The 15,103-nt window shown below is 50.2% G+C and overlaps 1 protein-coding gene across 2 annotated transcripts in view; it reads left to right on the top strand.

Annotated features, from left to right (window-relative positions):
- The window catches only part of TCERG1L (transcription elongation regulator 1 like), a 228,086-nt gene that overhangs the window by 53,872 nt on the left and 159,111 nt on the right, over positions 1-15,103 (top strand). For both annotated transcript variants that reach the window (XM_009245942.3, XM_054523071.2), the window contains exon 4: positions 3,807-3,998. In XM_009245942.3, coding sequence (XP_009244217.3) covers positions 3,807-3,998 — 192 coding nt within the window. The remainder of the gene's footprint in view (positions 1-3,806; positions 3,999-15,103) is intronic.

The raw sequence follows: 15,103 nt of genomic DNA, 5'->3' as shown, positions 1-15,103 counted from the left end.
CAGCTCATGAACTGTAACCAACCCACCACACTGATGCCAAATATTCACAATGAGGGGAGTGGAGGCGTCTATGAGGGAACTCTCTCTACTTTCTACCCAATTTTTCTGTAAACCTAAAGCTGCTGTAGTTAATAAGGTGCCGTTGTCAGCCCATGAACTGTAACCAACCCACCACACTGATGCCAAATATTCACAATGAGGGGAGTGGAGGCGTCTATGAGGGAACTCTCTCTACTTTCTACCCAATTTTTCTGTAAACCTAAAGCTGCTGTAGTTAATAAGGTGCCGTTGTCAGCTCATGAACTGTAACCAACCCACCACACTGATGCCAAATATTCCCAATGAGGGGAGTGGAGGCGTCTATGAGGGAACTCTCTCTACTTTCTACCCAATTTTTCTGTAAACCTAAAGCTGCTGTAGTTAATAAGGTGCCGTTGTCAGCTCATGAACTGTAACCAACCCACCACACTGATGCCAAATATTCACAATGAGGGGAGTGGAGGCGTCTATGAGGGAACTCTCTCTACTTTCTACCCAATTTTTCTGTAAACCTAAAGCTGCTGTAGTTAATAAGGTGCCGTTGTCAGCTCATGAACTGTAACCAACCCACCACACTGATGCCAAATATTCACAATGAGGGGAGTGGAGGCGTCTATGAGGGAACTCTCTCTACTTTCTACCCAATTTTTCTGTAAACCTAAAGCTGCTGTAGTTAATATGGTGCCGTTGTCAGCTCATGAACTGTAACCAACCCACCACACTGATGCCAAATATTCCCAATGAGGGGAGTGGAGGCGTCTATGAGGGAACTCTCTCTACTTTCTACCCAATTTTTCTGTAAACCTAAAGCTGCTGTAGTTAATAAGGTGCCGTTGTCAGCTCATGAACTGTAACCAACCCACCACACTGATGCCAAATATTCCCAATGAGGGGAGTGGAGGCGTCTATGAGGGAACTCTCTCTACTTTCTACCCAATTTTTCTGTAAACCTAAAGCTGCTGTAGTTAATAAGGTGCCGTTGTCAGCTCATGAACTGTAACCAACCCACCACACTGATGCCAAATATTCACAATGAGGGGAGTGGAGGCGTCTATGAGGGAACTCTCTCTACTTTCTACCCAATTTTTCTGTAAACCTAAAGCTGCTGTAGTTAATAAGGTGCCGTTGTCAGCTCATGAACTGTAACCAACCCACCACACTGATGCCAAATATTCACAATGAGGGGAGTGGAGGCGTCTATGAGGGAACTCTCTCTACTTTCTACCCAATTTTTCTGTAAACCTAAAGCTGCTGTAGTTAATAAGGTGCCGTTGTCAGCCCATGAACTGTAACCAACCCACCACACTGATGCCAAATATTCACAATGAGGGGAGTGGAGGCGTCTGTGAGGGAACTCTCTCTACTTTCTACCCAATTTTTCTGTAAACCTAAAGCTGCTGTAGTTAATAAGGTGCCGTTGTCAGCTCATGAACTGTAACCAACCCACCACACTGATGCCAAATATTCACAATGAGGGGAGTGGAGGCGTCTATGAGGGAACTCTCTCTACTTTCTACCCAATTTTTCTGTAAACCTAAAGCTGCTGTAGTTAATAAGGTGCCGTTGTCAGCTCATGAACTGTAACCAACCCACCACACTGATGCCAAATATTCACAATGAGGGGAGTGGAGGCGTCTATGAGGGAACTCTCTCTACTTTCTACCCAATTTTTCTGTAAACCTAAAGCTGCTCTATAACAAATTATATTTAATTTAAAATATCTGTATATGCTCATCACAGGCAATTCCAAAAGAAAGGAGAGAAAATCAGCCATAATTCTGCCATCTAGATATGTTCATTATCACGACTTTCTTCTATTTTTTAACCATATCTGACATCATAGTGTTAAGTACCTTCTCTATGCCTCCAAATTTCTAGCTCTAGCCTGGATGTCTTCCTTGAAATATGGACTCTATAGGGTATGGCACTGAGCCCATCTGGAAGCGAATGCTGTCCCCTGCCCGTCTGTTCCCATTAAAGCAGGCAGGATGAAGACATTCAGATGAGACTCAGCGTTGGCCTCTCCACTGCTCTGCAGGCTCCGCTCCCTCCTGTGGCTTGCCTCACTTGGAGTAAAACCCAAGTCATCCCCCGCCTGTGTCTGCCAGCAAAGCCTGGCTGTCCCCCCGCCCCCCACTTCCTCATCTCCCTGTATTCTGTGCCTTGAACACTGCACCTCATCCCTGATGATTTCCTCGCAGCTCCTGGAAGGCACCACACAGGCACCGGCCACAGGGCCTTCGCACGCCTGCTTCTTCTGTAGGGGTCAGCAGGGAGCCTTGCCTTGCCTCATGCAGACTTTTACCTATTTTTTCCTTCCCAGTGAGGACTTTCCTGGCCTCCCTGGTCACAATTGAGGCCCACACACCAAGGCTAGATGCCCTCTCCCTGCTTTCCCACTATGCCCACCAGCCTGGAAAGTACAGAAAATCAACAAGAAGAATGAGCACCCTGCCTCTTCCCTACCTGGGAGGAACCTTCCCCGAAGGCCAGCCTTCCCAGTGTTTTGTTCGCTGTTCTGTCCCAAAGAGCTAGAGCTGGAAAATGCCTGGCACTTGCCAGATAAATAAAGACTGGTTGACTGAATGACGATACATTGTAGGAACCTATATGATTTTTAGCCTGTTTTATTTACCTACTGTATCATGAGACATCGCTCTGGCACTAACGATCTTCCTTGATGTGATCGTGCTGAACACTGACTGTCCTGTGCACGGCGCACCATCCTTCGTGCGGCCGTCCGTGCACCATCCTTCGTGCAGCCGTCCGTGCACCATCCTTTGTGCAGCCATCCTGCTTTTGCTGATATTTCTAGCTCCTCATTCTACACCTTTATCCTAAGGCACTGGGCATGTAGGTGGGTCACAGGACAGGACGTGCCAGATCAAGAGTTGTGAATTATATCAAGGTTTTAAAAACATATTTCCAAATTGCAGTCCAGAGCTGGCCAGACTAAGCTTCCACCATCCATATAAAATGGCACCTACAAAATACTTCTTAGATACCACATTTATTTGGGGAACTGAGGAGTCTTTTAAAAGAAAAAATGTTTTACTGAAAAGGCAGAGGAAGAAGCAAACTTTCAGATGCATCCATTGGTGTCAGAAAAGATGCCCACTTCCAAGCTTGCAGTCTGACTCCTCTCAGGGAGTGACCCGCGCGGAGCTGGGTGTGGGTTTCTCCCCTGCAGCAGCTGGTCTGGTGACCAGCCACTCCCTGCAGGGCCCAGCTGAGCCTGGTGCCCTCCAGAAACCTCTCTCCACCCTCTCCCTGCAGGGCCCAGCTGAGCCTGGTGCCCTCTGGAAACCTCTCTCCACCCTGGCCCATAGCTGCCCCTTCTTCCAAAGCACCCCCCACTTTTTTACGTGGCACTCCCGGGCCTTCACCGGTTTCTGCTCCAAATCACTGAGTGCTGTTCATGGTCACTTCTGATTAGGTACTTAACACACTGGCACTGGGGACAAGCGGTTTCTCTTTAAGGCACCCGGGTCCTGGCTCGTCCCCTGGTGACTGTAACCCTTGCGGCTCACTGAGCATCACACAGCCCTGTGTGTGCGCTGGGTGCATGTCAGTGTTTGACTGATGGAGAACTCATCAGAAGCGTATGTTCTGCAGACAGTGGCACATACTGTGGGCTTCCATTAAAGAGGGGTAGCGCCCCCCTCACCTGTTTTCTGGGGGCTGATATCTTGCAGTAGCGAGATGGGCGTCTGTCACCCTTGGCCCTGTGCGTCCCCTTGCTGACCCTCTGCATCCCTCTTCCGCAGGTGGCTGCCATGACAGCCTTAAGCCGACCAGCAGCCCCGCCATTGCCATCGCCACCGCCGCCGCCGCTGCCGCTGCCATGGTCTCCGTGGACCCTGAGAGCCTCCGGGGCCCGTCCCCCTCCAGGGTGCAGCCGCGCCACTTCCTGACCTGGGCGCCCATCAAAATACCCCTCCGGACGTCCCCCTTCTCAGGTAGGCTCGGAGCGCCATCCCGACGTCGGGTGCTGCCTTAGTGAGGGCGCGGAGGCTTCCTGGTTAGATGCCAATGGCCTGGGCCCAGGCGCTGTGGGACCTGAAGCCCGGCTCTGGTTGAGGGAAACATTTGGGCTTTGCTTGACTTCAGACCCTGCAAATCGGCCCAACTCCACTGAGCCACCTTGTCAGGTCCACCCTGGCAGTTCCTGCTGTAAAGCCAAGGTGAAAGTTTCCGTTTGAGGAAATGAGACTTCTCTTTAGTAACCGGAATTTAGGGGGAGTGATGCATGTGTCTGGGAGTGCAAGGACCCCAGGAAGTTGTGATTTTCTTGCGCGGGATGTGCAGGCTGGCGTGCTGGAGTGGAGCCTGGTGAGTAAGCCCAGAGCAAAGCCGCGTGCCGCTCCCCTCAGGCAGTCCACTTGGCATGCCTTCTGGCCCTGGGCTGGACACAGGGGCTGGGGTCCCACCCACAGTGACAGCCTGGAGTACGAGAGCCTTGGGCCGCCACAAAGGCATTTGAGCTCTTTAATGCAGTAGATGTGCTCCCTTTCTGAGATGTCCTCAGGGCAGGGGCCGGGAGGGTGGCCATTCTGGTGTCCTGAGAGGTGTGAGATGCATTGATGAGGCACTTGGAGTAGATGGGAGGCCCTGGGTCCCATCTGCAGCTCTATTGTCCCTACGTGTTCACAGGCATGCGTGTCCGTCTATTAACTGTAACCTGCACGCTTCGTGACCCAGACATCCTTGTGAAATGCCTGTTTCTTCAAACTTAGCAACAGCACCATTAATTTGGAATGGCAGTGCCAACTCCCAGGAATTGAGGATTTACTCTATTATTTTGGTTTTAGTTCTTCATGTGAGATGGTAAAACTTGAAGAGAAATTCCATGGAAGATTGTATTAATATCATTAATTGCTAGATTATCAGTAGCAGGAAATGTATCACGAGACTGTGATAGACACACACACACATTAATATATACGTACTGGTTTATGGTAGAAAGACAAACAGCCTAGTTCCACGACTTACCAATTTTTGGAGTGTTTGCAGTTTGTTGACTTTGTCGCTAGTAAATCTAATGTGGTCTTTTTCAACAATGGACCTTCGGCGTTCGCTATTTCTTTGCTGGCTTGATGAATTAGTTGATAAGTCGGATATTGTATTCTCAAGATCAAAATCGTATTTCTATTTCAGCATGTCAGTGAACATGCATTTAGGGTGTGATGGAGAAAATAAATAAAACACATGGATAATCTCGGTGTGGAACATAAATTACAGCTTTGTCAAGAATTTGGTTAAACCTACCAGTCCATTGACATGTATTAGGGGTGATTTACTGTTTTCAGAGGAAAATTAATCTTAGAACCAAAAGCTGTGTACCTCAGGGGCAGCTTCACTTTCCATATCTCTGACATGATTTATAAGGTGCCATAACAATTAGGCATCCTCTCTTGTTTGCCTTTTATAAGGTTCCATGATCAAATTTGCTATAATGTGCGTTCAGTTAGAACGCGGCCAGCACCAATGTTATCTGTCCTGTAGATAACTGGAAAAATGGACTGACAGAAAGATGAAAGGGGCGTTACTCAGAAGGTAGCTCCTAAAGTTGTCTTCCCATTGCTGGAATTGATCCATCTGACCTGGAAACCCCGCCCCACAGGAGAGGGTGCAGGTTGAAGTTGAAATACCATCAGGAGGCTGGGTCTGGACCGGTGATGAGCAGGTCTGAGCTGTGAGCAGTGTGGCCCATCCCAGGCTTCATGGGTGGGTGTGGTGCTGACAGGGGTGCCCCTGGTGAGGGCTCCATTGGAAGGTGGGACTACCTGGCAGTGCTGTCCTGGCGACCTCCTCTGGACTCGGGGGCAAGGCTGTCATGCCCATGTCTCTGGGGTACTTTTTGAAAACCAAGACTTGATGGAGATGGGATAGAGAGCTGGCCTATCCGCACCATTCAGGCTGTTTTCTAAACCACCCCAAGAGCCCCACAGAACGGTGGGAGCAAGGAGTCATCTCTGCTGATGGGCGGTCTCAGCGAATGCCCAGGCAGCCCCCTAGGAAATTTCTGATACCGCTTAAAATAGGTGAACTGGGCAGGGACAGGACAAGGATGAGCTATCCCATGGAGGGGTGGGTGGAGGGAGTGGCCCCCACGAAACCGAAGGACATCAATGCAAAGCAGGTGCTGATGGACTCAGAAGAACACAGCTCACTCCAAAGTTTGCTCTATATTCAAACTGATTTTATAAAAGGATGGACCTTTAATTTATCTACAGAAGAATAATCCTGTTTTTATTTGGAAGAGAAGTCCCACTTTGTATAAATGAGCTTGACTGTTTTACTTACATCCTTGACTTTGATATAAAAGTCAGTAACCTCAGAGCTCCACATGGTTTAGCTTAATGGTCCCCAACTGGAGACAATTCTGCACCCCAGAGGGTATTTGGCAGTGTGACTATCCATGCGTTTTGGTTGTCATGACTTGAGGGTTGCTACTGGGATCTGGTGGGTAGATGCCAGGGAAGAGGCCACAATCCTACAACCCCCAGGCAGCCCCCATGGTAGAGAATCATCCGGCCCAAAGTATAGGTAATGGCTGCGTGGAGAAACCTGGGTTTGTATTGTTAGAACTCTGCTTAAGGCACTGTGAAAAGCTGTCTGGGTCCCCGGATAAGCTCATCTGGGAGAGTTAAGGTGGCACTGCCCTGACCCTGAAGGAGCAGGCTCCGTGTTGGAAAGAGTTCACAGTCATAAAGATTGCGCGAATTCGGTGCCTTGCACTAGATTTAGCTTACCTAAGATGCCACATAATACTTAGAGAGCCCGTGACCAGGTCCAGATTCAGCCGTGAGCCGGGCTTCTCTTTCAGAGTGATGTCAGCATGGGCGGGAAGGCTGGTCCCTGCTGCCCTCCCAGGGGACGGGGTGTCCTTTGTGTCCGTTGGCCTCTGCTTCACCGGGGTCTGTTTACCAGGCTGGCCCCTCCCAGACAGTGGGTCTCCAGCAGAGGTTGCATCTTTCCATCCCCGCCCTGCCTGCACCCAACACAGCAATTCCCCTGACTCCAGGGACAGTGCTCCCTTCTGCGCATTGATAGGCCGGGCAGAGCCTGCTCCTGTTCCACTTACTCACAGAACTTTTTTTTTTCTTTCTTTCTTTCTTTCTTTCACCTTTCTCTCTCCCTTCCTTCCTCCCTTCCTTCCTCCCTCCCTCCCTCCCTTCCTTCCTTCTTTCCTTCCTTCTTTCTCTTTCTCTCTTTCTTTTTCTTGAGACGGAGTCTCGATCTGTTGCCCAGGCTGGAGTGCTGTGGTGCGGTCTTGGCTCATTGCAACCTCCGCCTCCTGGGTTCAAGTGATTCTCCTGCCTCAGTCTCCCCTGTAGCTGCGATTACAGGTGCACGCCCCCATGCCCAGGTAATTTTTGTATTTTTAGTAGAGACGGGATTTCACCATGTTGGCCAGGCTGGTCTCGAACTCCTGACCTCATGATCCGCCCACCTCGGCCTCCCCAAGTGCTGGCATTAGAGGCGTGAGTCACCGTGCTCAGCCAAAGTGATTCTTCTTTTAAGAAAGACAGCATTTATTTTTAAAATTTGGCCCACCATGACTGAAGTGTCCAGGCGAGAAGAGTGAAATATGAGTGCGTACTTTCGGTCTCTGGTAGAGCAGGTAACTACCAAACAGATATTAAAAAGGGCCATCTGCCTGGGAAGCCATTTGCCACCTGTTCTTTGCTTCCAGAACTATTTAATGGTTTAAATTTAACATTTTGTCCTGCCACAGAGCAGCTGGGAAGTGACTATTTTTTTGTTCTATCAGTAACTTACCAGCCAAGCTACATAACAAGTCAGAAAGTCTCCAAGCCAGAATTCTATCACACAACCTTTCACGTGGCTGTCGGCTTTCCTCTTTAGCAAAATCTGCAGATGCTGAAACAGGCTCTATAACAATTGTAATTCAGACATTTGGGAAAAAGGTCTTTTTTTTAAATCATCCAGGAATTGTTTCCTCCTCCACTATAATCAAAAATGTCATAATACATATTAACATTTTAAAGATTTTCAGAGACAAAAATACTGTAACAACATAATTGCTTATACCTCAAGATTCCTGAAACTCATCGGGCGTGTGTGGGAAAGACGTGTTCATTTCTGATGGAGGATTGAGTTACCTCTAGTGCAACACTTACTGGATTTACACAAACAAACCAACAAACCCCGTCTGTGTAGTTTGTTACGCATGATAAGTGAATTCTTACTGAGAATGCAACTACAAGTATCTGAGCTGGCATTATTACATTTAGGCATATAAGGTGCAGACTTTCCCATTGTTGGGCTCTAAAGAGGAGAGCTGCTTTCACAGGGAAATCACTCCTATGAGCAAGGTCTGGCTCACTTGTCTAGAAAATGATGCTCTTGGGACCTCGCGTTCTTTCTGAGCTGCTCCGTTCCCTGTGCCTTCCCTGAGAATCACCTTGCATTTTAACTACGTTAGCCATCTCCACTGTTAGCTCCAATTCACCCTCTCTTTGAAGAGAAAATGTGGAAATGTATCATGCACGCCACAGCATGCCTAAGGTTATGTCCAGTATAGAGAATACTAATGTAATATACACCCAGTGCCTCCCTCCAAGCCTGAGAAACGTGATGTTCCCAGCACCCCAGCCTCACCTCCTGCTCACCCCAGAGGTCACTGCTCCCCTGAAGATGTGCCAATTATTCCTTTGCTATTTTTAAAAATATGTTTACCATATGCATGTGCATTATCTCTAGACAATATATTGCATACTTTAGTTTTTGTTAATTTCACGTACATGTTAACATAGTTTGCATTTTTCTGCAGTGGCCCATTTCACTCAGGTATGTGCTTTCTTTAAAGTCGTCCCTGCGGGTGTGTGCAGTGGTGGTACCATCTTGTTCACTTTTGTGCATCATTTGTTTGTATGAAGTCATATAACGCCTTGTCCCCTTTTCCAGTGGGGGATGTTTCCTGCCACCTGAAAGGTCAGACTCAGTTGTCCCTTCCTTCCTGCCGGAAGCACTATCCTCTCAGGACTCTCTGAAACCACACCCTGCTGGTGTTCTGCCCGGGGCATCTCTGCACAGATCTCTGGAGCCTGGTCCCTCCTCTCCCTCAGTGTTCCATGGATAGCAATGAGACCGCCTCCAGCCCAGCCTCTGCCTCCCCCTGGAGCTCCAGGTTGATGGATGCAACTGCTTATCGGTACCTCCACTTTCCAATGAACCCTCAAGCCTCACCGCTCTATAAGGAAGTGTTGATGTCCCAACCCACGCTTCTGTTTATAAAAATCAAAACAAAAACACTTGTTTCTCCTGTGGTCTTTCAAGTAAACCTTTTTCACCCCCTGCCACAAAGACTCTCCAGTTCAGTTCCTTGCCCCGGATCTGCCCAGGAGTTCGTGCCTCACACCAGAGGTCGTCCTGACGCCTCCTTTTGCCTGATGCCTCCTCTCCAGCCCCTCAGCACTGGTGCCCTCCTCCCAACCCACACCAAGTCCACGATGCCTCCTCCTCTCTTTGCCCACCTTCCTGGTCCAAACCAACAAGATCTGTGGACTGAGGCTCTTGCTAGTACTTCTGCTTCCACTCTGCCCTGTTTTCCGCAGAGGAGCCAGAGTTCACTTCCCAAGGACCTTTGTGAGGCCAAGCCTGCCCTTGCTTACAACCCCCAAGGAGCCAGGCGCAGGGGCACCACCTGTAGTTCCAGTTACCCCGGAGGCTGCGGCTGGAGGATCCGTTGAGCTTGGGAATTGGAGTCCAGCCTAGGCAACATAGTGAGACCCTATCTCTAAAAATAAATAAATAAATAAATATATATATATTTAAATACAGTGATTGCCTCCTATGGAGGTTAGAACAAATCCCAACTCCTCTGGAGTCTGGGGTCACTATCTGTGTGACCCACCTGCACCCTTACTTCCTGAACAGCCCTCCATTTGTCCCCCAGGCCTGATAGTGCCTCCCCAGTCTGTGAGGCCAGGGCTCCCCAGGGCCTTCACACAGCCGGCCCCTCTGCCTGGACGCTCTCCTCCACCCCCTGGTGTCTCATGTGGCCGGTGGTTCCTCCACTGTTCAGGCCTCAGCTCCAGCACATGGCCCGAGTCCTACCATCCTGAGGTGGCCCCTGGAACGAACTCCTTCTCCTCACTGTTGCATTTGCTTTTCAGCGTTTATCACCTCCGGCGGTTCTCTTCGGTGTCAATTCCTGGCCTATCTTCTCTCCCCCACTGGCATGTCACACCCTCAGGGGCAGGGTCCTCCCATATCTATTCACCACTGGGGCCCTGGTGCCAGGAACAATTCTTGGGACAAAGTTACCTCTCATTGACTCTTTGCTGAATGAACAGCATCCAGCCACACCTGTGCACTGTGGTTAGGATCCTCTTCAACGATGCTCTGGGGTGTTGGTCGACAGTTCTCTGTGTTCTCTATGAGATGGTGCAGAGATGGCTGCCCTACTCCGCAGACGTTCATCCCATATCCACCCAGCCCAATCCTAACAAACAGACAAACATAGTCAGGAAGCATTCAGCACGGTGAACGCCACATCACCCAGCCGCTGAATATGCTGGCCAGCTCAGCATTAACTGGAATCTCTGATGGGAACCTCAGGCAGAGAGTGAGGTGATTGTGCCCCAGTCACCACAATCTTTAGGGATTCAAATTTCCCAGAATCCAAAATCTTCAAGCTGAAAGGCCTGTGGACTCTGGGCAACCGATTCCATTACTTAAAGCTGGGGCGCGGGGTCGAAGGCCACTGAAGACCAGTTTACCTAAATCCCAATACAAGTGAGGGGCAGAGTGAGGGTGGGACTCAGCAATCCTTTTCCAAGGATTTTCCCAGGATGTCCTTCTTCTGCACCATTGTCAATCCCACCCACCAGCTGTAATTCCTGTTCGTCTATAGAGCCACTGTGCTAAAGTCAGTAACCCAGTGGCTGCGATGGTGGCCGGGCTCCTGGTGCTGAAGGGACACTGGATAACTTCAGCTGTGCCCGCCTGGCAGGCACAGGCCAAGAGCCCGTGAAAGGCTGGATGCCTACTGTGCTGGGGACCCTCAGGGACAGTCTGTGACCGGCCCAGCAGGGAAGGTGCTAACGGCCTCACTCAGGCACATGGCGGTACGTGCTGCCATCCCCGGGGGTCCCTGTGGTCTTCAAGCAGGGACCAGATTTAGAAGTGTGCCTGGAAGGAGGGTGGGGAAATAGTTAGTCTGTAGACAGATCAGGGAGGAGGGAGTCACCCATGGCTGCTTTAATGACAGCATCGTGCAAGGAGGCCGGTCACTGTGCAGATCGTGTTGCTGTAGCCACAGACAGGACATTGTCATAGTGTACTCACTGCAACAGGAGCAGCAGCTGCTTCCCAGGCCAGGCCACTTTATTTAATTTGTGATAACAGCACTGTTGGAAATAGTATCCATGATGGGTGGCTGTCAGAAGTGGGGAGAGTGACATGTGTTTCAGGACTCGGTAGAGGAGGCGATCCCTGACGGGCGCTCGTTGGAGACGGCTGGTCTGTAGCTCACACTGGAGAGTCTTCTGGTCCCAACACTCAAATAGACCCGTTTGGTGCATGAATGAGATCCGTGCCCTAGGGTAGGACAGCCTGTGGTCAGGAGCATGCAGGCCTGTGTTTCCCCAGGGGTCTGGATGGGAGAAAGCTGACATTCAGGCCCATGTTCCATCCAGGGATCTGGGTGAGAGAAAGCTGACATTTTGCTCTCCATACTTAAACTTCTAGAGACCGTGTGGGAGTTGCTCTGAACAAACATCCTAAAGCAACATTGGTGCTTCAGAGTAGCTCCAGCTGTGGACAACTGTGTGGCAGGTCCTCAAACAGTTACACATAGTATTACCATGTGACTCAGCAATTGAAATCAAGGTCTCAAACAGATATCTGTGCACCCATGTTCATAGCAGCATTATTCATTTTTCCACAAATGTTGGAAGCGATCCAAGCGTCCATTGATGGGTGCATAGATAAAGAAAATGTGGCATATCTATATAGTGAAATATTATTCAGTCTTAAAAAAGCAGGAATTGCTGGCACCTGCTGCAGCATGGATGAACCTTGAGGACACGATGGTCAGTGAAACAAGCCTGTAGGATTCCACTTATCTGAGGTCCCCCCATCGAATTCACAGAGATAGACAGTAGAAGGGTGGTTGCCAGGAACTAGGGGAAGGGGAACAGAAAGTCATTGTTGAACCAGGACAGTTTCTGTTTGGGAAGGTAAAATAGTTCGGAGTGTGGATGGTGGTGACGGCTGGCATTAAGTACTGCAAATGTGTTTAATGCCACTGAACTATATACGTCAACATGGCTGAGTCAGTAAATTTCATGTTATGTATATTTTACAATAAAAACAATAAGAAAAGGAGGCGTGTTCTCATATGCACATGAATGAAGTTTATTTGAGGGACCTTGGAAAGGGTCAGAAGAACAGCATTAAGTAAGAAACAGTGAAAACGTCTTACTGCTTATACCCTTCATGGTGCCTTCCATTTCTGCATTTCCTCTGATCAGCTCTGCTAACAGCCTTTCCAGCGACCGGATTTCTGGCGACATCAGCAGTCCGGAACACAGTAGAAGCTGAGGTGTGAAGAGGAAAGGAGGCCCGGCAGCCTGGGTGAGGGCGGCTGGTGTAAAGCGCGTGTGCTGTCCTGGAGGTGGCTGGCAGACTGGGTGGGGTCTGCAGAGAGCAGGAGAGAGCAGGGCCTGGGGGCTGGCCCGAGGTCTGTGACTGCAAGGATTCGCAATGAAGGAAGCTGCAGAGAGAGAGGGGCTGTTCTGAGCTGGGCTGGGAGCGGGGGTGGGGGGGAAGGGGGCAGAGGGTCAGGACTGGCTCCCAGCACAGACAGGTAGCCCAGTGAGCTGGGGTTGCTGGCCTGGGCAGAGGGGCGTGGGAGAGGTCAGGGCCACGGCAGAGCTCCAGGGGAACGAGGAGGTGGCAGTGTGGAATCTGGACCCCTCTGCTGTCATTATGTTTCCTGGAATTTCTCAGTGTCTTGAAAGGGGCACCATACAGCAAAGATAAGTGGGTTCCCTGAGACGGACCCATGGCCTGAGAGTGTGATGATGTTCCGACAAGCCGGAGAATTTGGCTGGGCCCCAACTCTCCCAGGGATGAGCCATCTAGAAGCACAGGTGGGAAGCGGAGCCCAGTGTCGGTGGTGAAATGAGAGAGCTGCAGAGGGAAGGACTCTATGTGTCTGGCACGTCCTATGTCACATGGAGCTGTGAGAAAGAGGAATGTGGCTTGGGAGACTGCCCAGATAAGGAGACTCCATGTGTCAAATGCTCTGCAGGCAGCTGAAAGTTTAGTCAATGTTGATGACCAGAAGGCTGAGTGAGCTCATAGCAGGCAGAACTTCTCACTCCCTAAGAAGTCAACTAACAGGGCACTGGGCTCCTGGGCTAGGAGGAAGGGAGGCGAAGAGGGTGCTTTAGGGCAGGCCCTGGGCAGGCACTGCTGTCCACCATTTCGCTGTCCCATCCCTGCTGAGGCTCAAGACTGGCTCCACTCACACCTAGGCAAGCAATGAATGACGGCCAGGACTCGATTCACAACCCACGTTGTGTCTCCTCAGGATTTCCTGCGTTCGTGGAATGAGATTCCCCGACTAGGATATACCGACCACCTTTCCCTGTGGAGGGTCTGATGCCATTAAAATGATTAGTGCTGACTTAGAACCGTGAGGAAAGAAGTGGAGAAGCATAAGTAAGAGAAGGAAAATAGGCCACAATCCCTCCACCTCAAGTGAACATCTGCAAACCTCTCAAAGGCTCCCGCTCAGTGTGCGAGTGACCGATTAGCCTGTCTGTGAGTCCGCATCTCGCAGGAAGTACTTGTAATTTCATTTTACTTCTTTAAGATTATGAACCTCCAGGCCACTTACAGAAACCCCACCCAGTCTCACCATCTGGCGGTTCTCCGTGGACGGCCTCTGGGAGGATCTGCACGGGTGCAAGGTGGGCTCTGCCAGCCCCCGTCAGGCGTGCACGCAGCATGCAGCTTCATGTGAGTCGGCTGGGCTCCTGCCTGGTCTGTGGTACCTCCTTGGGGCCCTGTGACTCAAATCATGCGGCTTTATTCCTCCAGAGTGTCCCTGGCTGCCTCGAACAGTGTTTGCTCATGTGTTCTTTCTGAATGCTGGGGCAGGTGTGTGCTCCTTTCAGGGAGCAGAGCTTTCTTTGCTGGGAGGAGACAGTGTTTGAATTATTCTGTGCACAGGTAGAGAGTGCTGCTTTCTCTCCCCAGGTTCTTATTTGCCAGGCGGAATGCTTTTGTTTTCCTGCAACGATTTGAAAAGGAGGGGAGCACAGCCTTGGCTGCTCAGGTTAAGCAAACCAGTAATGTGTGAGCCAGGGAGTGTGGCCGTCATACCCGTGGAGCTCCCAGCCAGGTAGAACCAGGAGCGGGAGAGTGGACGCGTGATTCCAGTTTTGACTGGTGACATATAGTTTGAAAGTTTGCGCAAGTGGAAAGAAAGCTTACTTCTGAAGCTTTCAAAAAAGAACGAAATTTATGATAATTACAACAAAAAAAGAAAGAAACATGCTACTGGGCTGCAGGGACCCCAGTGTGTGTTTGCCATAGCTGAACAGGGCCACTGTCGTCCAGGGACTCAGGGATGCTGCTTTAAACAGCTGCTGGGGACCCAGGTGGAGCCACTGTCAGGGCCGTGGAAGCCCCTACGCTGGGGTAGCCGGGTGGCTTTCCAGAGCTTGCTGTATTCCCTTTATTTTTCTTTCTTCAACAGTGATATTGCCTCTGCTAAGAAGGCAGGAACAATCACTTATATCTGCTTAAGACAATGGACTGTAGCACGATGCAAAGAATAAACCTGAGCTTTTGTAAATAAATCATTTTGTCCCAGCCCCCACCTGATGAATCGGTCAGCCGCCCCACTTTCGCTGAGTCCCTGCTGGATTCCCAGCATTAGGCTGGGTTCTGGCTGTTTACAAGTGAGCGCAAGAGGGAGCCTTTTCCCTTAGGAGGACTTAGTGCCCCAAGTCAGAGGCATCACCTCTGTGCACCAGGTCAGCTCCATCACATCCTGCCTCTCCCTGGGGCGCCTGGT

This window comes from Pongo abelii, chromosome 8 (genome assembly GCF_028885655.2).
Source record: "Pongo abelii isolate AG06213 chromosome 8, NHGRI_mPonAbe1-v2.0_pri, whole genome shotgun sequence".
NCBI classification, from domain to species: Eukaryota; Metazoa; Chordata; class Mammalia; order Primates; family Hominidae; genus Pongo; species Pongo abelii.
This window is presented reverse-complemented; position numbering and strand designations above follow the sequence as displayed.